The 20,622-nt window shown below is 35.4% G+C and overlaps 1 protein-coding gene across 1 annotated transcript; it reads left to right on the forward strand.

Annotated features, from left to right (window-relative positions):
• Positions 984-3,888, forward strand: LOC18592445 (wall-associated receptor kinase 2). Its single transcript, XM_007019197.2, has 3 exons — positions 984-1,907; positions 2,000-2,170; positions 2,640-3,888. Exons 1-3 carry the CDS (start codon positions 1,034-1,036, stop codon positions 3,830-3,832), a joined length of 2,238 nt encoding a protein of 745 aa, XP_007019259.2. The 5' UTR covers positions 984-1,033; the 3' UTR covers positions 3,833-3,888.

Below are 20,622 nucleotides of genomic sequence, written 5' to 3' on the forward strand. Positions count from 1 at the left end.
GATAATCCAAAATCATTCAGGTTATTCACCTCCAAATGCATAATATTCTCTATAAATAAATCATCACCCCACAATAGCATTCAACCGGTTACCATTGCGGTGGAATCCTAATATATGAAATTGAAAGAGTTACCTTTCAGCATTTTTTGCTTGAATAGTCAAAGTAGCTGCTTCTTTGTAATACTTGAAATAATATTCTTGTATTTATATGGATCCACAAAAATTATCGTTTGATTGATTAATTTATCATAAAATTACTTTTGATTAAAGAAAACAGGCTTGATATAAAGGTTATTAGTGGCTCTCTTTAGAGGCTTCAAGTTTAATGTTTGAATCATATCTCCTCCCCTTAGACTTTCTCGTATTTGCAAGAGAATGTGTTTGATTGACTACTTTATTAGTTATAAAATGGTCATTCCCTTTCGTAATTGAAGATGTACTGAACGAGTTTGATGGCTTCTTTTTTTTTTTTTTTATGTCTTTAACTAAGAGATAACACTAGGAGAAAAAGCGGCAGATTTTGCTTTACTTTTACTTGTAATCTCTGACTGCTGAAGAGCCAGAAGATAGAAGGAGATGGGTTGGAGCTGTAAAGTCTCTGTCGTGAATAGGCCAACAAGGCATTTGAAGAGTTCAAACGTCAATGCATTGCAGTTAACATCAGCAAATGAGACAAGATATCTTATATAAAAGGTTTTTACATGCAGATGAACCCCTTTAATCTATATTCTTTTTAGATGCATAGTTGAATTTACATTCATTAGTTATATCCAAGTAGCCTGGAATAAAATTTTCTTTCCTACTTGTTCAGATGGTCACCTCTGTTTATAGTAGTATTTATAAAAGTCTAAACAATCTGCTGGCAGAAGTTTCTCAGCAGATGATTCCATGGACTTTGTGCAAGGCATGTCAAATCAACGACATTAATAAATTAACCGTGTACTGTTTGTCTGATGACTTAGTCTTTCCAATGTGTTGCTATATGGAAGGCAGAGAAATTTTCTGCAGCACATGCGCTCAAAAACACATAGAGATGGAGGCAGCCATGAGAGTTCAAGGGCGGGCTTGGCATCTTGCACTTATTGGCCTGTTACTAGCAGCAGCTGCAGCAGAATCAACTCCAATTGCCAAGCCTGGTTGTCAAGATATATGTGGGAACGTTAGTATCCCATATCCATTTGGCACAACAGAAGACTGTTATTTCAATGAAGATTTTTTCATAAATTGTACTTCGTCTGATCCTCCACGAGCATTCTTAAGAAGAAGCAATATAGAGGTCAAAAACATAACTCTTGAAGGGAAATTGCCTATTATGCAATTTATAGCCCATGATTGCTACAATAAGTCGGGTTCTCCAGTTGCCAATAATGATCCTTTCCTCAGTCTATCCAGGTTCATTATCTCGGACACTGATAACATATTTGTTGCTGTTGGCTGTGACACTGAAGCAACCATCCAAGGTATCCAAGGGGAAAAGGGCTACACCACCGGGTGCATAAGCAAATGTGACAGCATCGACTATGTAGCGAATTATACATGTTCTGGCATAGGCTGTTGCCAGACATCCATTGCTAAAGGTGTAAGCTACTTTAACATATCAGTAGGCAGCTACAATAATCACAATGATGTGTGGGAATTCAATCCCTGCAGCTATGCCTTTGTTGTTGAAAAAAATAAGTTTAATTTTACTTCAAGTTATCTTCGTGATTTGCATGATGTAGAAATGCTTCCTATGGTGCTTGATTGGTCTATTGGGAATGAGACATGTAAAACTGTAGAAGCCAAAATTATGCGTTATGCATGCCAAGGAAATAGTACTTGTTATGATGTGGACAATGGTTCTGGATATCGTTGCAAGTGCTTTGAAGGCTATCAAGGAAATCCATACCTACCTAGTGGTTGCCAAGGTATTTTCACCACATCAAATTTTCTGCAATTTGGTTAATTTAATGGTAATACCAGTAGCTTCTTTTGTAATAAGATCAATTATGTTTTGCAGACATAGATGAATGCAAGGACCCTAATCTCAATAACTGTGAAAAGATCTGCGAAAATACAAAAGGAAATTACACATGTAAGTGCCCCAAGGGTTACCATGGCGATGGAAGAAAAGATGGTGAAGGCTGTGTTGCCATTCGATCGCGATCACTTGTTGTTGAGCTGACTGTTGGTAAGGAGTTCTAACCCATTTGAGTCTGACAAGTTCTTTGCTATATTATTTAAGAGCCCTTTCATGCATATACACTGGTTGGATTATTTATAATTCCAAAATTCAATTTTTCAGTTTTTTTACACTACTGTTTTGGTTTGGTTAAACAGCACAGCCCCTGGTCTTTCTCTGCTTTGCAAAGAGTAAGATCAGTGGAGAATGTTCATATCACAAAGAAAAAAGGATCATTTTGTTTTACCTCTTTGAATGGGTCTAATTACCAGACCAAGAAAAAGTATTCATTTGTTTTCCACCGTCAAACAACATCTGTTAGATGTTGTTGATCTCCAATCTATTCCTCTCATCCCTCTGTAATCAAGTTAGGTAGTTGCACAAAGGGGTTATCAGAGAATCAACATGTTCCTTGCAAATTAAGTCAATGCCCAATAAAAGGGTTGTGATAATATTGTTCGACATCTATGCAATATAGGGATTGGCGTAGGCATCACAATACTGCTAACAGGTAGCACTTGGTTGTTTTGGGCATTCAAGAAGTGGAAGCTTATCAAACTCAAAGAGAAGTTCTTCCGGAAAAATGGGGGTTTGATGTTGCAGCAAGAACTCTCCAGGCGGGACTATTCCACTGGAACGGCTAAAATTTTCTCAGCTGAAGAGCTTGAGAAGGCCACCAACAACTATGAAGAAAGTAGGATTCTTGGTCGAGGAGGTTATGGAACAGTATACAAAGGGACTCTTACAGATGGGAGAATCGTTGCAATCAAGAAGTCACAGGTTGTCGATGAAAGCCAAATTGATCAATTCATTAATGAAGTGGTTGTGCTTTCGCAAATCAACCACAGGAATGTGGTAAAGCTTTTAGGTTGCTGCTTAGAGACTGAAGTTCCATTACTAGTTTATGAATATATTACTAATGGCACTCTCTTCGAGCATATCCACGACAAAAGCAAGACATCTTCCATGACTTGGGAAACCCGGCTAAGCATAGCTGCAGAAACTGCAGGAGTGCTATCATATTTGCATTCCTCAGCCTCCACACCAATCATTCATAGGGATGTGAAATCTACCAACATACTCTTAGATGATAGTTACACAGCAAAAGTATCTGATTTCGGAGCTTCAAGGTTGGTTCCACTAGACCAAGCCGGGTTATCAACAGTGGTGCAAGGGACTCTAGGCTACTTGGATCCTGAATACTTGCATACAAGCCAATTGACTGAGAAAAGTGATGTTTATAGCTTTGGAGTTGTCCTTATTGAGCTACTGACTGGACAAAGGGCACTTTCCTTTGAAAGACCAGAGAAGGAGAGAAATCTTGCTATGTATTTCGTTTCTGCTTTGAAAGAAGATCGTTTGGTACGTATTCTTGAAGATTGTATAGTGCATGAAGCGAAGAGTGAGCAGCTTAAGGAAGTTGCTAACCTTGCAAAGAGGTGCGTAAGAGTGAAAGGGGAAGAAAGGCCCACAATGAAGGAAGTGGCAATGGAACTGGAGGGACTGAGAATAATGGTAAAGCATCCGTGGGCCAATGATGAGTTGAATTTAGAAGAGACAGAGCATTTGCTTGGTAAACCATTTGAGAAAGGTGGTAGTAGTGGTAGTATGAATGCTACCTATGATAGCATGAGAAATCATGTATTGTTACAAGTTCGTGATGGAAGATGAATATTCTTTCATGTCAGGTTTTCTATAATTACCCCAACCAATTTTTTGGTGTGATATATCAAAATTTGAAAATTAACTGGCAAGTTGCTTAATTTTGTACTCCTATTTTTTTGTTGCTGCATTTTCATATTCAGAAATTAAGTTGAATTAATTGAACTGAACTTTGGGATTTGTATGTCCTAAAGACACAACAAGAAAGAAATTTATACAAGTTACAAGAAAAAGTAAGGTACATTGTCACTTTTGTGGTAACAGTACCTCAACATTGACCAAGGCCTCACTCTTCTTTCTGATTTTATCAGCTCATTCTCTTGCCCCTTTCCCCACTCAGCCCCTCTTCATATCTTTTGTCCTTTCCACTTCGGTGCCAATCTAACAAACAACGATGCTTGGACTGATTTTTTTTTTTTTTTCAGAATGCATAACTGAATTGTTATTATTATTATTATTATTATTATATACATTGTTGATGAAATTTTTATATTTTATAAGTGAAGTAAAACATTGTCATATATATATTTTTTATATTCCTCATATCATTTTCTTAATTTATTTAATGCATCTTAATGAGCTATATAACAATCAATCTCACTCGTAAAGTTTAAAAGCTATACCAACAATAAAAAAAATAATATTTCATGAGATTATATATGAGTGCACCCCAATCACATGTTTTGAATAGCTTGCATTCACACATCTATAGAAACAATTAAAGTTATCCCCAAATCAATACCATCGTCGACATTTGGCAAATTGCCTCTTCAATTGATAGCGAGTGTTCTTGATTTGGGATAATTGAGGTATGCTTTGATTGATTGGGGAGTTTCTGAGGGATTAAAAGGGTAGGTTTGGTTTTGCCTTTGGTTGTTTGGGTTTTACATATATTGGGCTAAAAGAGTGTTGCGTTATTTGGGTCTAAACATCAGACCAACAAAATGTGGGGTTATTGGGTTTAAGGATAGAAACTTGGGTTAAGGGCAGAGATTAATGCTTCTAAGGATGAATGGTTGGGTTTTAGTGGAGAGATTAATTATTATAATTTGATTTGTACGCTGTAATTGACTGTATTTCTGCTTTTTGTTAAAATGATTTGTAGGCAAGCTTGACACTTGGCCGGTTGGTCTGTACTAATCATAATGATACCGCGGTTACCCCAAAGAAGGGTTCAAATGTTTGACCAGGCATTAAGTACTGGTCCCAGACTCCCAATTACGTATTTTATCAGCAAATCCATAAATTTACCCATGACTGACTCTTTCCTCTTCAATTTTCTCTGTGGAACAGCATGCCTCTTTCAGTTGATCCAGCATTACTTGGAACTTTCTCCATGGAACCCAGTAATCATCTTCCTCATTGACCTATAAAAGGCCGTTCCAAAATAAACAAGGGCCCCCCCTAACATTTGATTCATCACGCTGCAATGATAATAATTTGTAAATGTAGATGGGGACTTTCCTCATGAACTTATTCAATTATTTTTGATTTCGTACACTTAATTTATATACACAAAAATTTAATTTATCAATTTAAATTTTTAGTTTTTAATTTTTACTTATTTATTATTAACAAAAGACTTTCTGAACTTGACTTATAACTTTTTTTAAGTTTTTTTTTTCTAATTCCAATTGTGTTTGCTATGATTCCATTAGGTTTTTTTTTTTGCGTAAATATCTAAAAAACCTCTAAATTATTCAAAAAAATTTTAAATAAGTCTGTGTTTTTATTACATTCAATCAAGCTTTATACTTTTATTACGTTTAATCAAGTTTTATACTTTTATTTTGAACCAAATAAATTTTAATACTTTTATTTTGAATCAAATAAACTCTTATAACTAATTACTGAATTAGTCAAAATATCATTTATCATTTTATATCTCGCGACGCTAATGTGGCATGTTAACATGTCATAATTGATGATGATGTAACATGCTGACGTATCACAATTTATAATGATATAACATGTTAATATGGTATGATAACATGACTAAGTGGTATTTTCACCCTCCACATCAACTTCATGTTATTGTCATGTGGATATAAAATGACAAGTAGGTAGTAATTAGTCAACCATTTTTTATAAAGGCTTATTTGATCCAAAATAAAAATATAAAGACTTTTTTATGAAAAACTTATTTTATTCTTCCATCACCAACTAATGCCATGACAAGTCTTAAACCTAATTGACAAAAGACTTTAATGGCATAGAGATTTTGATATGGGAAAGGACTTTGTACAATTACAAAAAAAGTTCACTACTCAAAAAGCCACATAACAACAAGGATCAAAATACAGCCATAACAAAGGCACTTGATCCATCAAAGAACAACAAAAACCTAAGATCATTTAAAGCATCAACTAAGAATTTGTAGGAAAATCAGGATAAAGAAGAACCACCTAAATGAATAAGGGAAAATAAAAAGAAAACCCCTAAGATTCAAAGCTTAATAAAAAACTAAGCTCCCTTTTGTACAAGAAAACAAAAAACCAACAACAACCAAGAACCCAAAAAAAATGAGACATTTAACAACCAACTACAAGAGCAACACACCAAAACCAAAACAAAAGCAACTAGCAGAGAAAGAGAACCAACCAACAGAACACCCCCTAAGAGTCGAAAAAAATATAAACTATTCACACTTACAAAAGATTCCATACCCTTGTAATTGGCCCTCAAAAGTAAACCCACAATTGAATCAAAATATTAACAATCAACAGCTCAAAAAAACACCTAGCATTGTCCTCAACCCAAAAAGCAACAAAAGTGAGACCTTCTATAAACATAGACCAACAAGGCCCGATTGTACAAAGCATCACTCTTACACTCTAGACAAAGGATCACAAACAAAAAAGGAATGCGTGCCATAAGGATGTTAGTGAAGTCATAGACAATCATGTGATCCCCCACCCATATTCCAAACTCATAATCACCTACTAGAACAAACAGAGATTAAGCCAAGCAAGTGACACCATAAAACCACTTAACCAACACACCTATTTTGGTGCATTGCCCAACATCAGTTTCATTAGCTAAACACTAATACCACAATCGTAAAGGGATCCGAGAATTGTTTGATGACATCCAGTCTTCAAAAAAACCAACAACCAGGATTGTTACTAATCAAGTCACTGCATAGTAGACCTTCATCCAAAGCCCAACACCACCAAGCCACATAGTCAACAAAGAAGAAAAGGAAAGAAACCAAACTTTGCCAAACCCTCCGAACTTGGGAGAGTAGAAAACAAAAGCCCTTTTAACTTGAAAGGACCAAAGAGACAATCAAAGCATAACATTAATAAAATAGTTCCTTTCAAAAATAGTCCCCATGCAAAAGGCATTTTTGAAAATAGGTCTCCTCATAATTTTAATTGTTTTTAACCAAGAAAAATAAAATTAGGACAAAATTACCTTTAATGAAACTAACCCATATGTTTGGCTCCGCGCCTTAACTCGACTCGTATGTTTAGGTCAAGTATGTTTACAAGCTTCATAACTCCTTAATAACTCCTCAATTCTCATCGACAGAGCATACATCTCCCTACAAAGCATTTTCTCAAAAGCATTCTTTTTCGGGTCAACTGTCGAACATTTATAGCAGTCATAGAAGCATTTTGGAGTTGTTTTTCGCATAAAGTTAGTTCACATATTGAGCTGTGAGAGGAAGTTCACATTATGTGGAGAAAGGTAGGCATATATTTTTATTTTTAACCATGAAAAGCAAGGTTTAGGGCTATTCTTATTCTTCATGTTCTTCATTTATGGTTTTTGAGTATCAACGTAGGCATATTGTTTGTTTATATTGATGATCTGGTTGTTTGAAATTATTTAATATAAATTTGAATTTGGTATTGTTGGTGGTTTTTGGCTCAAACAGTGACCGGGTATGCATGACTGGTTGATAGGCATACGTAATTGGTTGATAGGAATTGGGTTTAGGGGTTTAGGCATTGCGTGACTGAGGGTTTGCGTGAGTAGTTGGCACCTTATGCATGACTAGTTTTATGCATGGTATCACTTAAGGTATGCGTGATTGGTTTAGGCATTACGTTTAGGGGTTTTGGCATTGCATGATTGGTTAATAGGTCAATGTGTTACTAGTTGATAGGTCATTCCAAATCTGGTTGATAGGGTCAATAGAACCATGGCGAGCTAATTTTGTTGAAGTTCTACAATGATTTTTCCTCTTAGCACCGTGGGAAGAACTCATCATCATAGGAAGCAAATCTTATTTGGCCATCACCAGATGTTGAAATGTGTTTGGATTATTTTCCTCAAACACTTGAACCTTACCATGAGAAAATCATGCAAGCCTTGAAAGAATACAAAGAATGTATTCTTGACCCTTATGAATGATCACAAAATCATTGGAAATATAGGGAAATCTCGCAGAAAAGATCTTTCAAGGAAAATTTATAAAAAGTGTCTTTTAACATAACTAAATGAATAAAAAACAAAAAGCATGTCATATCTGTCACAAGACATGCATGACTAGTTGATAGGAATTGGGTTTAAGGGTTTAGGGTTTAGGTGATTAAGGGTTTGTGTGAGTGGTTGACACTTTATAGATGACTGGTTTTAGGCATGGTGTAACTTAGGGTCTGCGTGATTGGTTCAGGGGTTTTTGGCATTAAATGACTTTTTGATAAATCATTGCGTGATTTAATGTAAGTCATCACATGAGTGCTTGATTGGGCATTGCATAATTGTTATATGTATTGCATTGTGTAACTGTTATATGTATTGCATTGCGTGAGAGTTATATGAAGGGCATTACGTGACTATTATCTGTAGGGCATTGTGTGACTGCTATACGTATGGAAGTGCATGAGTGTTATAAGTATGGCATTGCATGAATTTTATCTGTATGGCATTGCATGACCGTCATTGCATTCGTTTTGTATCATTTTGGCTCAACTTTAATGCTTTAATATGTATATGTTGATTTACTAAATAACCCATGCTTTACACGTGCATTAATTATTTTGTTTTATATATGCAAAGATAGTAAGAAATAGTTATTGTTTTTTCCTTTAATCTTCATTGATCATATTTACTAAAATGAAAATGTTATCTGTTTTATGTTATAGATGACCAGAATAGGAACAGAGCAAGAGAACTTGGAAGCATTGCTTTGTGTACCAATGGACCAGTGGAGCTTTAACGTTGGCATTAACATCCACTGTAAGTGGACGCAACTGCATGTCATATGTGAGATGCTGCAAAAAGTAAACCTGTTGGAAACAATGAAGAGAACAAGCTTCGGGCATCTGATGGACGTTGAATCAGACAATAGTTTATTCTACGCCAATCTAGTGCACAACCTAATGCTGCATAAAATCAATCAACGTGGCATCATTGAGGGTGAGTTATGGTTTACCATAGGCAATATGAAGGCCTAATTCTCAAAGCATGAGTTCTGCCTAGTGAAAGGACTGAAGCTTGGTACCCTGTTGGCTATTATTGTCAATCCCTACGAGATCGTCCTTGGAGGAATTCACGAGTGATATTGGGGAGTGAGGAACGAGGTGAAGATACAACAAGTTTTAAAGATGTTCAAGAAAAGGTAGTTTCAGTAAGATGGAGACGTGACAAAGATTGCCCTTATCTTGATCATTAACGATGTTTTATTCGGTCAAGACTACAGATGAGCAGTGATTTCGTGGTTGTTGTCACTGATCAAGAACATCGACTAGTGGAATGTGTTCCCATGGGGCACATACGTATGGAGTATGATTGTAGATTACTTATTGAGGGGCTTCGAACCTCCAGCAGTGGGAAAGGAATAAAAGAAACATTACCACCTATACGAATTTGTACAAGCATTTCAAGTAATGTGCCCTACCTTAAGGTTTTTTATTTTTCTTTTCGCATAAGATTTTGTTAGGTGAGTAAAATGTTTTACAATTGATGTGCAGTTTTAGGCGTTGGAGGCGATTCCTGATATCTAAAGCTAGTTTGTAAGGCAGTGCTAGTCTTGACAAGTTTGACCAAGAATGCTGAAATGGCATTGTGGTGAGAGGCCCACAAGCTTCCACATCAATGTTGCAAGTTTGAAGAGAGAAGGCAGAGTGAGGAACGAAATCATATTGTTTTTCTTTTATTTAAAATTATTTTTTGTCATATGTTAACTACCTTTCAACCTATTAGCAATGTGTATTTTGATGCAGTTGTGCGCAGTGGGGACCTTGGAGCCAACTGCGGAAGAGATATTTACCGTTTATTGGGCTGACATTGATGTCAATATATCCAAGGGGCAGCAACATGTTCCATTATGAAAGTTGGAGGCTCGGGTAAAATGCGATCCCCAACAAAGGAGCAAGATAATGGACCGCAAAGAGAAAATTGTGGTAAGATGAGGCATTAAGCGGAGTCACACCACGGACGAGGAGGCTCATGCCCATTTTTCTGCAGCTAAGGCTCTTGGCACAACTAAGCCACCTAATTCTCCTCTTGTTGCTCCTCCCACTGCTAATGATGATTAAGCACATAACCCGCCGTTGCATCCTCAAGTGTTTACAAGCTTAAATGGTGAGATGAAACAGATGAGGACACAGTGGAAGAAGGATCTACAATCAATACAAATGGAGATGCAGGTGGACATGCAGATGTAGATGCAGTCCTTGCAGATGGAGGTGTAACAAGACATGTAAATGCATATGCAATCAATGCAATTGGAGATCCAACGGTAGATGCAGTTGTAGATGCAATTCATGCAGTTGGATATCCAATAATCAATGCAAAGGTTGGAGGATCAAATTGTTTGTCAATTGATCGACCATTATGAGGTATGAGCTTCTATTTTTTTTTTCATGCGTGAGTTATAACATTTATAATGTATTGAATGTTTTAATGTGCTTCATTTTTTTGTCACTGTGTAGAGTCGATCTATGGGTGAATAGGATGGTGCATGCAATGAAGAGGGCATCGGTAGTGGGGTTGATCTTGATGAGGCAGCTAGCGTAAATAAGCCAATAACATCAACTCAACGCTCACCTCCAGTTGTCCTGTTCAAAGATCCTCTTGAAAGCATAAATGCAACCACGGCCCCACATCCAGCGAATAGTCCAACTACACCTTCCTCATATCTTGATTGTAACCTAACTCCACCAATGGCCCCCCAGCATGGTCAAGCACACCTTCTTCTAGGGCTGCACCTCCACCTCAAGTCAAAGATGCACGTGGGAGCATGGCCAGTAAATATGTTTAAAACTCATACGTTAACCCACTATTAGTCTAGCACAAAGTGAAAGATACTTTGAAGAACCAATATGAGTCCTTCTTGAAAACCGAGCAAGCCAAGTAAAATGATAACATTACATGATATTGAATCCATCGATCTTTTAACGCAGGGTATTTTATATATGTAAGGTTAAATTTCTGAGCATCGAAAGGCAGGAAGGTCCTAAATTTTTCGTCGTTTAGAGAAACAGGATCAATGGTTGGACAACTAACACATTGATGCATGCATCAACATCATGTGTAAGCGGGACCACGAGCACCATCCACAACTCTACAAGTAGAAAATTTGAATTTTTGACACCAACTTTTATGTAAGTATATTTTAATGAGTTGTAATTATTAAAATATATATTTAAGGTTTTAGGGTTCATGGCATCTAACTATTGAGCGTAACTTAATACACAGCTTATTTTGGTTGGGTCTGAGCCATGAAATGAATCTTCCCCTGACTAATAAGACATTCAAGTCGATGAAGGCGATTTTGCCGAAACATCTACTTAAATATACGATGGGTGGGAGTTTGCCGTGGGGTTTGCCATGGCATGAAGTTGACTCAATTCTAGTACCATGCAATTTTTCCGGCCATCAGGTGTTAGTGCATATCAACTTACTGAAATAGAATATGACATTAGTTGACTCATCATATAGTAAGAGATATGCAATTAAGTCCAGCTTGCATGATCAGCAGATGAGTCCACTAAAGTTATTTTTTCCCATTATATGCCACCGAGCCGGGTACTTTAACCATGCGTGTTGTCAAAAACGACCTTGGACATGGATGAGGTATCAATTAAATGAAAAAATACCGATACAGCAAGATTTGCACAGTTACACAAATAGGGTAATCACTTTTATGCAATGGCTAATTAGTACAGAGGACCAGACCCTAAAGGTAAAAGCCATAAAAGGCCTTCGAAAAACTTTTGCCCTAAAGATTTTTGCAAATAGTGTGTACAATTAATTTTTTAAATTTATTTGTTCTCTTTCCTAATATGTAAAATAACATTGTTGAGTATCATTTTTAAATTAGTCTTTGTTGTATCAGTTAATAGAGCGAAAGGCAATAAGAGCAGTTTGAGAATATTTTCTCATTTGATTTCACACCATAAATGTACTGTAAATAATGCTTATATACGAAGAATTGAATAAATTATATATTCTGCATTTACAAAATCTTCTCCACATCTCGTTTTTTTAATTTGCTGCACATTTGTTCTATAAATTTTAATGACCAGATCATGGGATTAAAGTGTTACTCATTTGGATGCTTCTAATGACTAGAACATCGGATTAGCATAAAATATGGGTGGTTTTCCCATCCCTCCCACTCCAAATTTTTTGTTTCCTAGAAATTCACTTTGTGGCAATATTCTCATAAAATAATTATCATAAGTTGATCTAGTGTACCGCGTGACTAGATTTCATATGATTTACGTCATCGATTTTTCATTCATTGCGTGCATAGTTAATAGGGCATCGCATTACATTTTTGGCATGCATGACGTGCTTGGTTTTCAAACATTGTGTGACTGAGTACAAAGGTCATTGCATGACTAGTTGGTCGGCATAGCTTGACTTAGGATTTGCGTGACTAGCATATGAGAAGCATGGAAAGCAATTTGATAGTCCCATAAAGCATAGGACTTTTCATCTGGCATTGCGTTCTATGAATAAAAATGCATTGCGTGACTTGTTGATTTGGCATCGCGTTACTCGTAAATAGATTCAACGTTTATGGTATTTATAAAGTATGGGAATTTTCATCAAACCCTAAACCCCAAAACCCAAAATCCTTAAACTCCATAATCTTCACCTTTCCATCGAAGCTTTTGTCCCAAATCCCTCACATTTCCTAAAACCCCACCATGAGTCCAAGAGCCAAACGAACCAAATCAATCGATCACCAGGCATTAAGTGGCTCTACTGGAGCCAGTTCTTCCTCCTCCCCTGATGGGAGCACTTTCCTTGGCAACTTCACTAATTAATTGCATGCCCAAGATTCGGAGACAACTTCAACAGATGAAAGGTAATGCCGAGGTGCATTATTGACTTTGATTACCTAGAATCCATTAATTTTTCGTATCTTACGAATTTTGAGAATTTAGGCTGGACTCATTACTTGAAATTGAATCGAACGTATTATGAGAACTTGGTTAGGGTATTTTATTTCAATGTGACTTAGAAGTTTCCTGATTCGAAGTTCAGTGAATTAGTATCCCATGACAATAGGTTTGTCACTCACGTCATGAGCAAACATATTATCGTCACCCACACACTTATTAATCACATCCTCTGAATTAACACACGTATCGATGATCATACCATGTTATTGATGATGGGAACCTCCAATTCGCTTTTGTTTATCCTCCTTCTAACGACCAAGGTAGCTGTAATTCCACGAGGCTATGTTTCCCTTATTGTGTTCTCCACCTCATCATTAGTCATACCATCCTCCCTCACTACTTCAACTACTCCATGATCACCAAAGAGGATCTTTGGTTCTTCTTCAACATCAAAATCAATCGCCAGATTCATCTCGCTAAGTTCATAATGGATGACATGCTTCACACCATCCATGGGGGGCGTAAAAAACCTCATTTATGGTATGTTGGTGAATGAGATAATTGACTTCTCTTCCGTCAACACTTGGAGTGATCCACCCAAGTCCCACACCCTTTTCAACCTTATTGATGAAAACACCGTTAAGAATTTGGGATTTGATTTGAAAAATTACAAATGGGTTAAGAAGGCAGTTGATGAGCTTCGGGTTCATGATTATCAGGATGTTGAGGGCAATGGGGGCAATGAGGGGGAACGAAGCGCTTACCCTACTAGTTTAACCACTGCTCAATGTAGTGCACCGCCTATGACAACCTCCTTTGACGTTGAGCACAGCTTCACTCAACTAATGTCATTCATGGAGGCCATGGAATCACACATGACTGAGCGTATGGAAGTCTTAGAGGAGCAAACTTATGAAATTTTGTAGCTCCAATGAGACTTGGAGGATGATATGCATTCCCACTTTCCACCACCACAGTGATCTGGATGCAACATACATTGATGGATGTTTTGATCTTGATGTACACATATAAAATTGGATGTTTGTTCATATTTTTTTTTCAGTTTTTGATTGATGTTATCGGATATAAATTAATGGGCTTTTTTCAATATTATTGGGTTTAGGGTATTTCTGTAATGTTTATCTTGATGATTTGCATTGTATATTTTCTACACTAATTTTTTGGTCAATGTCTAGGTAGGTTGGGTATCTTGAAACCTTAAACACCATACATATATGTTACATTGGGTTAATTTCTTGAAGCCTTCAATGTAAGATGTATGTATGGTGTTTAAGGCTTCATCATATGTTAGAGGGAAATATACATTACAGATCATCGAGATCAGAACCAATATTAATCTACTATTGGAAATAAATTTGTTTATTTCTTAGTCATATCTTATCTTTTATATGCAGTTCATGCACTTTATATGTTAGAGTTCATGAGTATGCATATGCTAATAGCATGACTTTTTGGACTGTTTGATTGGTCGATAGGGTATTACGTGACATTTTGGTAAGGCAATGCAAGCCTAGTCGATACCTTTTGCATCACAGGTTGATATGGCATTACATGAATGGCGTGTAATCATTGGGTTACTTAGGCATTGCATGAACAATGTGTCGTAATTGCGTGACTGGTTAATATGGTATTGCGTGGCTACTTGGTATGCCTTGCGTGACTCACTTATCTCAAAATAATCCATTAATGAAATACCCCTACATTTACCCTCTCTTGATCACTATCATCAAATGAATGAATCTCGTTCTCACCAATGATGGGGTTGTCATAAATAGGGTCATTGCACTCAACATCTTCTAAGACAACAATTGTGGCATGGTCATCGCACCGAACCTCTTCTAACATAATAGTTGCGGCATGTTCTGTACTACAATCTGCATAATTGCAATTCGAAATGATCGCCATCATGACCGTCAACGTAATCATCTTCACATTTGTCAGTTAAAATTCTACTATACAAGTGTACATATCGAATAGATAGTATATAAGTAAGTAGAGTATCGATCCCACAGAGAATGGATCTAAAATTTTACTAAGTACTAAAATTAGAATAATTTAGTTTTATTCAAATAATTAAAATCTGAATTCTAATTAAACTAAAAACTACTCAACTAAAATGAATTTAATTAAAAAATTAAAGCAACAAGATAATTGGTAAAAAGCAAATCGAACAAGCTTCAGATTACAATATCCCTCACACTTCATCTAAATTTTACCTCTCTTTCTTAACTTATTTCAATAGGTTGAATTGCTAACCTAGAGTTCTCAATCATTTATGAGAGCTTCTCGACTTATCTTATAAAAATATCTATTTTAACCAAAACACCATATCCCTATGTGAATTGAAATTAAAATAAATTCATTAAGTTCAAGCTCTAATCTAGCTACATATGACCTATAAGTATATCTCTATCCTATAGGCAAATCAATTATTATAATCATATGTTATCCTAGTTTCAATCTACACTAAACTCCTTTTCCCAAATTTATTTAGGCTCTTAAATCAATTTAATTGGTGATCAGGCAATTAAAAGTATTAAGAACAAATTGGAATAAACAATTTAGATCCATTGAAAATTAGCAAGAAAGAGATTAAAAATTCAGATTACATGTGAGTTTGACTGCAATCCTAGAAAAATAGTTTAGCTCATAATATCTAATAAAAACTTCATCCAAAGAAAATTAGCCATTAATCCAAGTCAAAGAAAATAAGAAAAACACAAAAGTAGAGAAAGAAAACTAATAGTTGAAGCTTTGTGATCTTGATTCTCCCTCTAATTCTCTTGCTTCCTTGCTTTTCTTTTTACTCTTTTTCTCTAGAGATATTGCTTGATGCCTCCTTCTAAAAACCTCTAAAAAAAGGCCCTTAGCCTCCAAAAGCTCTAGCTTCCAAAATCCTGTAAGCTTGTTATTTTTGGAAAATATGTTGAGCGTCGCGACTCTCAAAGGTTCTATCTCAATTATATTCTTCTAGTGTAGTACTTCTACTTCGACAAAAATTTTGACCACCTTCAATTTCGAACTAGGCAAAGTGGTAAACATCAAAATTGTATCCCTGCCTCTTAGCATTCTAATGGTCCAAAAAGCATGTCATTTGGACTTCTGTAGTGGGAAATATTCTTAAAAAACTGAAATATATACAAATAGAGCACCAATCCATTATGCACCTTTCTTCACCAATTTAAATTATTTTGATCCTACTCCTACAAAAACATAAAAATAAATATAAATAACATTAAACTAACATTGTTAACTTAAAATAAATATTTAAACATAAATTAAACTAAACTAATAAAATAACTAAAAATACTTAAATCTGATCCTAAATCTAGTCTAACTTAGACTAATTAGGTATTTAATGTCCCATTAAATATATGTATTTGATACACACATCAACAGTCATCGTCCATCTCATCATTCCAATCCACAATGTCATCCTCTTCACCATCATCATCCATCTATTAGATGCATCGTCATCACTCATGACCATCATAGTGTCATTTGCGAATGGCAATGGACCCATTGCATTCGCAGGCGATGGTTACATTTGTTGCAAAGAACAAAGTATTTTGTTCGATGTACATTTTGATCGGAATTGTGCAGACATCATTTACAAACACTTTATGAATGTACCGAGCTGTTCAAACTCATGTGCATACGTCAATGATAATTGCCATTATTGTTTGTTAGGAAATGCATGGTGTGACCTGTCTGAATCATTATAATTCTGTGCTAGGTGATTACTATGTTGGACACCAGGTTCATGTGGCATAACATTTGCCTTTCGTTCCTTAACTGTCACAAACATTATAACTGCCCTCTCATCTCACAGAATATTTACTACATCTTCATCAACCCTGATAATTACGCGTGAAACCCCTGCGGCATGACTGAGCAATGCATGTAGCTCAATTTCGTAATTCTGTGAGTTGATCCTAACAACCTCTTCAACCAGCTTTATTAGGCCCAAAAATGATAAATCACTCCCAACACCCCTCACTTGTGTCTCACCACCCTTGTAAGTGTCATCGACCCAATGACCACCGTATGTAATCATAAGCTTCACCTTTGGCAGGCCGCTGAAATTTAACAAAAAATAAGTGTCACAATCATTCAATTTATCAAAAAATGCTACTCAATGCATAAAAACCAATCACAACATGCTTAGGTCAAGCAATAACATAAAGTCAATCTCGTAATGTCTAAAACACATTTAAGCAATGCCTAAAAACTAGTTAAGAAATGCCTCAAAACAAGAGATGCATTGCACAAGTCACGTAGTGCCTAAAAGCCAATTTTGCAATACCTAATAATAAGTCATGCAATGCCTAATATCCACTCATGTTATGCCAATTTAACCGGTCACACATTGCCTTAAACCAATCATGCAATTGCCCTACATCACGTAATACATAAAACCTAGTCACATAATATATAACAACTAGTCACACAATGCCTAAATATTCATTCACACAATGCCTAATATCCATTCACGTAAAACCTATAAACAAAATAATATTCCAACTATTGTCATCATACCTTTGCTTCTCTTATATAAATAGAAAATCAAGAAATTTGGGCAATAAACAAGTTATTCAGAATAATAGGAATTAATGGCAATTACTATTTATGAAAAATATGTAATAAATCAAGATTTTTATTCATATAGCTGAAACTATGCAGACAATACATCATAACAACCATGTTTTATGTGCCTTCCATGGTTCATTTCTTCTTAATCTCATCTACTATTTTATAAATTTTAGCCAAAATCTTTTTATTATCTAGAATTTCTATCTCCAAAACTTTTGTCCTAACCAGCACCTTGTCGATCAAAACACGCAGGTCCTTCATCTTTTTAATGACATCCATCAATTTTCCCATATTTGTTGCAACATATTCAAAAATATCTTCCTTTTCAAAACATCACCCTTCCCGATTTTCCCTCTAGAACATTTAGAAGCCATGAGAAGTTTGAGATTTTGTTACTTTGATTCGAATGATTTTTTTATTGAAATAGACAAAGGTTCCCTCTATTTATAAGCATGAATGCTGACTCTTGGAAAAGGTGTTCAATGGTTTTAGGCTTGTTTTCTGACTAATATGGTTAGTCCGTAAATCGATGCAATAAGTGCTTTAAAAAGAATTTCAAAGTTTTATGTCAATTGAATTTGGATGGTTTTTTACACCAACATAAATGGAATTAAGGGGGCTGAATTAGTTATTAAGCATTCCTAATTCTCTTCTAATTTTACATAATTGGTTGTTAAATGGCCTGAATTAGTAGATATTCAGCTTCAACAATAAGTAGATGAAGCAACACAATCACTAAAAATCAATCATGCAATGCCTACAAACTAGTCAAGCAATTCCTAAAACCCAGTCAAGCAATGCACAAGTCACACAATTCCTAAAAGCTAGTCTCCTAATACCTCCTATCTAGTCCCACATTATCCAATATTTAGTCATGTAATGCCAAATAAATAGGTTACGTAATTCTTAAAAATCAGTCACGCAATACTTAAGTCACGTAACACATAACAACCAATCATACAATGCTTGATATCCAGTCACACACTACTTAATATCCAGTGATGTAATGCTTAAAAAATATTCATGAATTGCCTAATAACTAATTGATTTCGCTTCTCTTAACCATGTTTAAGTTGCCAAAGTCATATAATTTGCCCATCAACTTTTGGGTTCTATGAATATAAACAAACATACCCAATAACCCAAAACACTTACCTTGATGTCATCTTTACTCTTTGGAATGAGGAGAAAGTTGGATGGCGATATAGAGCTCGATAGTGTTAAAGAGTTGGATGGCAAGATAGAGAAATCGAGATTTAATTTTAAAAATTTTATCTGAATGGTGGGATAGAAAAAATCGAAACCATTTAATTTGAAGTAAATGGTTTAAATAGCATTGTTGTCAAGTCATGTCAAAAATTATCTAATAATAGATAAAATTATAATGAGGATCATTTTTAAATTGAACTTATGATGAGAATTATTTCTCATAATTTCTTGTTAATAAAATCATGGTCTCTAGCAACACCATTCTTGGCTAACTCATCAACCAAATGATTAGCACCTCTAGGGGCATGCTGGACTTTCCAAGCCTTTAATTTCCTTTTAAGACTTTCAATTCTGAGTATCACTATTTAGTACGGCCACAGTGCTAAATCTAGAGAAGAAACTCACAGGACAGCATTCATGGAGTCACTTTCCACCAGAAGAGCATGAGTCTCTACCCACTTGGAGGCCACAAAGATAGTGAAAACTTCCTTGATCGCAAGTAACTCAGCAAAGTTTACATTGCCCAGTCCGATAGATTTCGAAAAAGTATCTTTAACCTCTCCACCCTTATTTCTTTTATTATCTGTCGCAGTTTGCTTCCCGTTATCATTTAATTCATTATAAATCCTTTCTCACATTTTGGCTAATATTAATATTATATGTGATATTTAATTTGTATAAATTCAAATATTTTGCTAGTTTTTCTTTTGTTTGATGACAAGGTAACCAAAAGATGGGGCAGGACAATGAATCAATGCACAAGGTCAACGAGCACTGGCCCTACGTAGAATGCAAGATTGTCTATTTAGAAATTGGAAATTGGCTTAACAATTATTGGTCGTGTTTCTTGCTTGAAACAATTTTTTCCACGATACCTACTCGCAAAACAATCCCATGTTGGTACGTCACACCAACTGGATTACGACTTCATTGTTTTTTTTTTTTTTTTTGTGGACAAAATTATGACTTTGTTTAGCATTAGATAAAATGATGGAAGTGGCTGCAGGAAAAAGAAGATAAATAATAAATTTTTCTATCAGAATTTCTTTTCCCTTTTAATTTTTTGAGCATATGGTTTTTTCCTTGTTAATCATACTACTCTTTCTACCTAAAGCTAGCTATCTCAGTCTTTATATTTGGGACAAAAGTTTGGTAAACAAAAATATTTTGCAGTAACTACGATATTCAATGGTTGTAGATTTTTGGGTGCTTAATACTAATACAAGATTATAAAGTTCTGTTTTTCAACAAATTAATGCGTAATGATATTGGTTATGTTAACGTGATTTGAGATATTTTTAAAAAAGTTAATCATGATATAGATACTCTAAAAAAGTTAGGTGTGCAAAACAACAATTATGACTTGGTGTTAATATTTCTTTATTTGTTGAGTATTACTAAATGTTTTTTTCTATTTATTTTCTGGTGTGAAATGTTTATATTGTAGACACAATTTTTATTGCATTACTTTTATTTTTTATCTTTATATTATTTTAGTTTTCTCGTTTCAAGTTAGAGTTCAAAAGTCTAGTGGACTTTGAAGCTTCAAAGCCTAGTTTGGGTCTCATAAACTCGTTTAGGCTCCGGCAATGTTGGGTTAACAATGAATTTAGTTTGGGTAGTCATTAGGAGCCAACAATGGAGCCTGTTATTGACAAACAGGCC

The sequence above is a fragment of the Theobroma cacao genome, chromosome 8 (assembly GCF_000208745.1).
Source record: "Theobroma cacao cultivar B97-61/B2 chromosome 8, Criollo_cocoa_genome_V2, whole genome shotgun sequence".
In the NCBI taxonomy this organism is placed as follows: domain Eukaryota; kingdom Viridiplantae; phylum Streptophyta; class Magnoliopsida; order Malvales; family Malvaceae; genus Theobroma; species Theobroma cacao.

What these genes read in the sequence shown, in the direction of transcription:
- LOC18592445 (XM_007019197.2), top strand. Translation starts at nt 1,034, where the DNA reads ATGGAGGCAGCCATGAGAGTTCAAGGGCGGGCTTGGCATCTTGCACTT. An exon ending in CCTACCTAGTGGTTGCCAAG is followed by an intron (nt 1,908 to 1,999) that starts GTATTTTCACCA and finishes TATGTTTTGCAG; the next exon opens with ACATAGATGAATGCAAGGAC. An exon ending in TGTTGTTGAGCTGACTGTTG is followed by an intron (nt 2,171 to 2,639) that starts GTAAGGAGTTCT and finishes TATGCAATATAG; the next exon opens with GGATTGGCGTAGGCATCACA.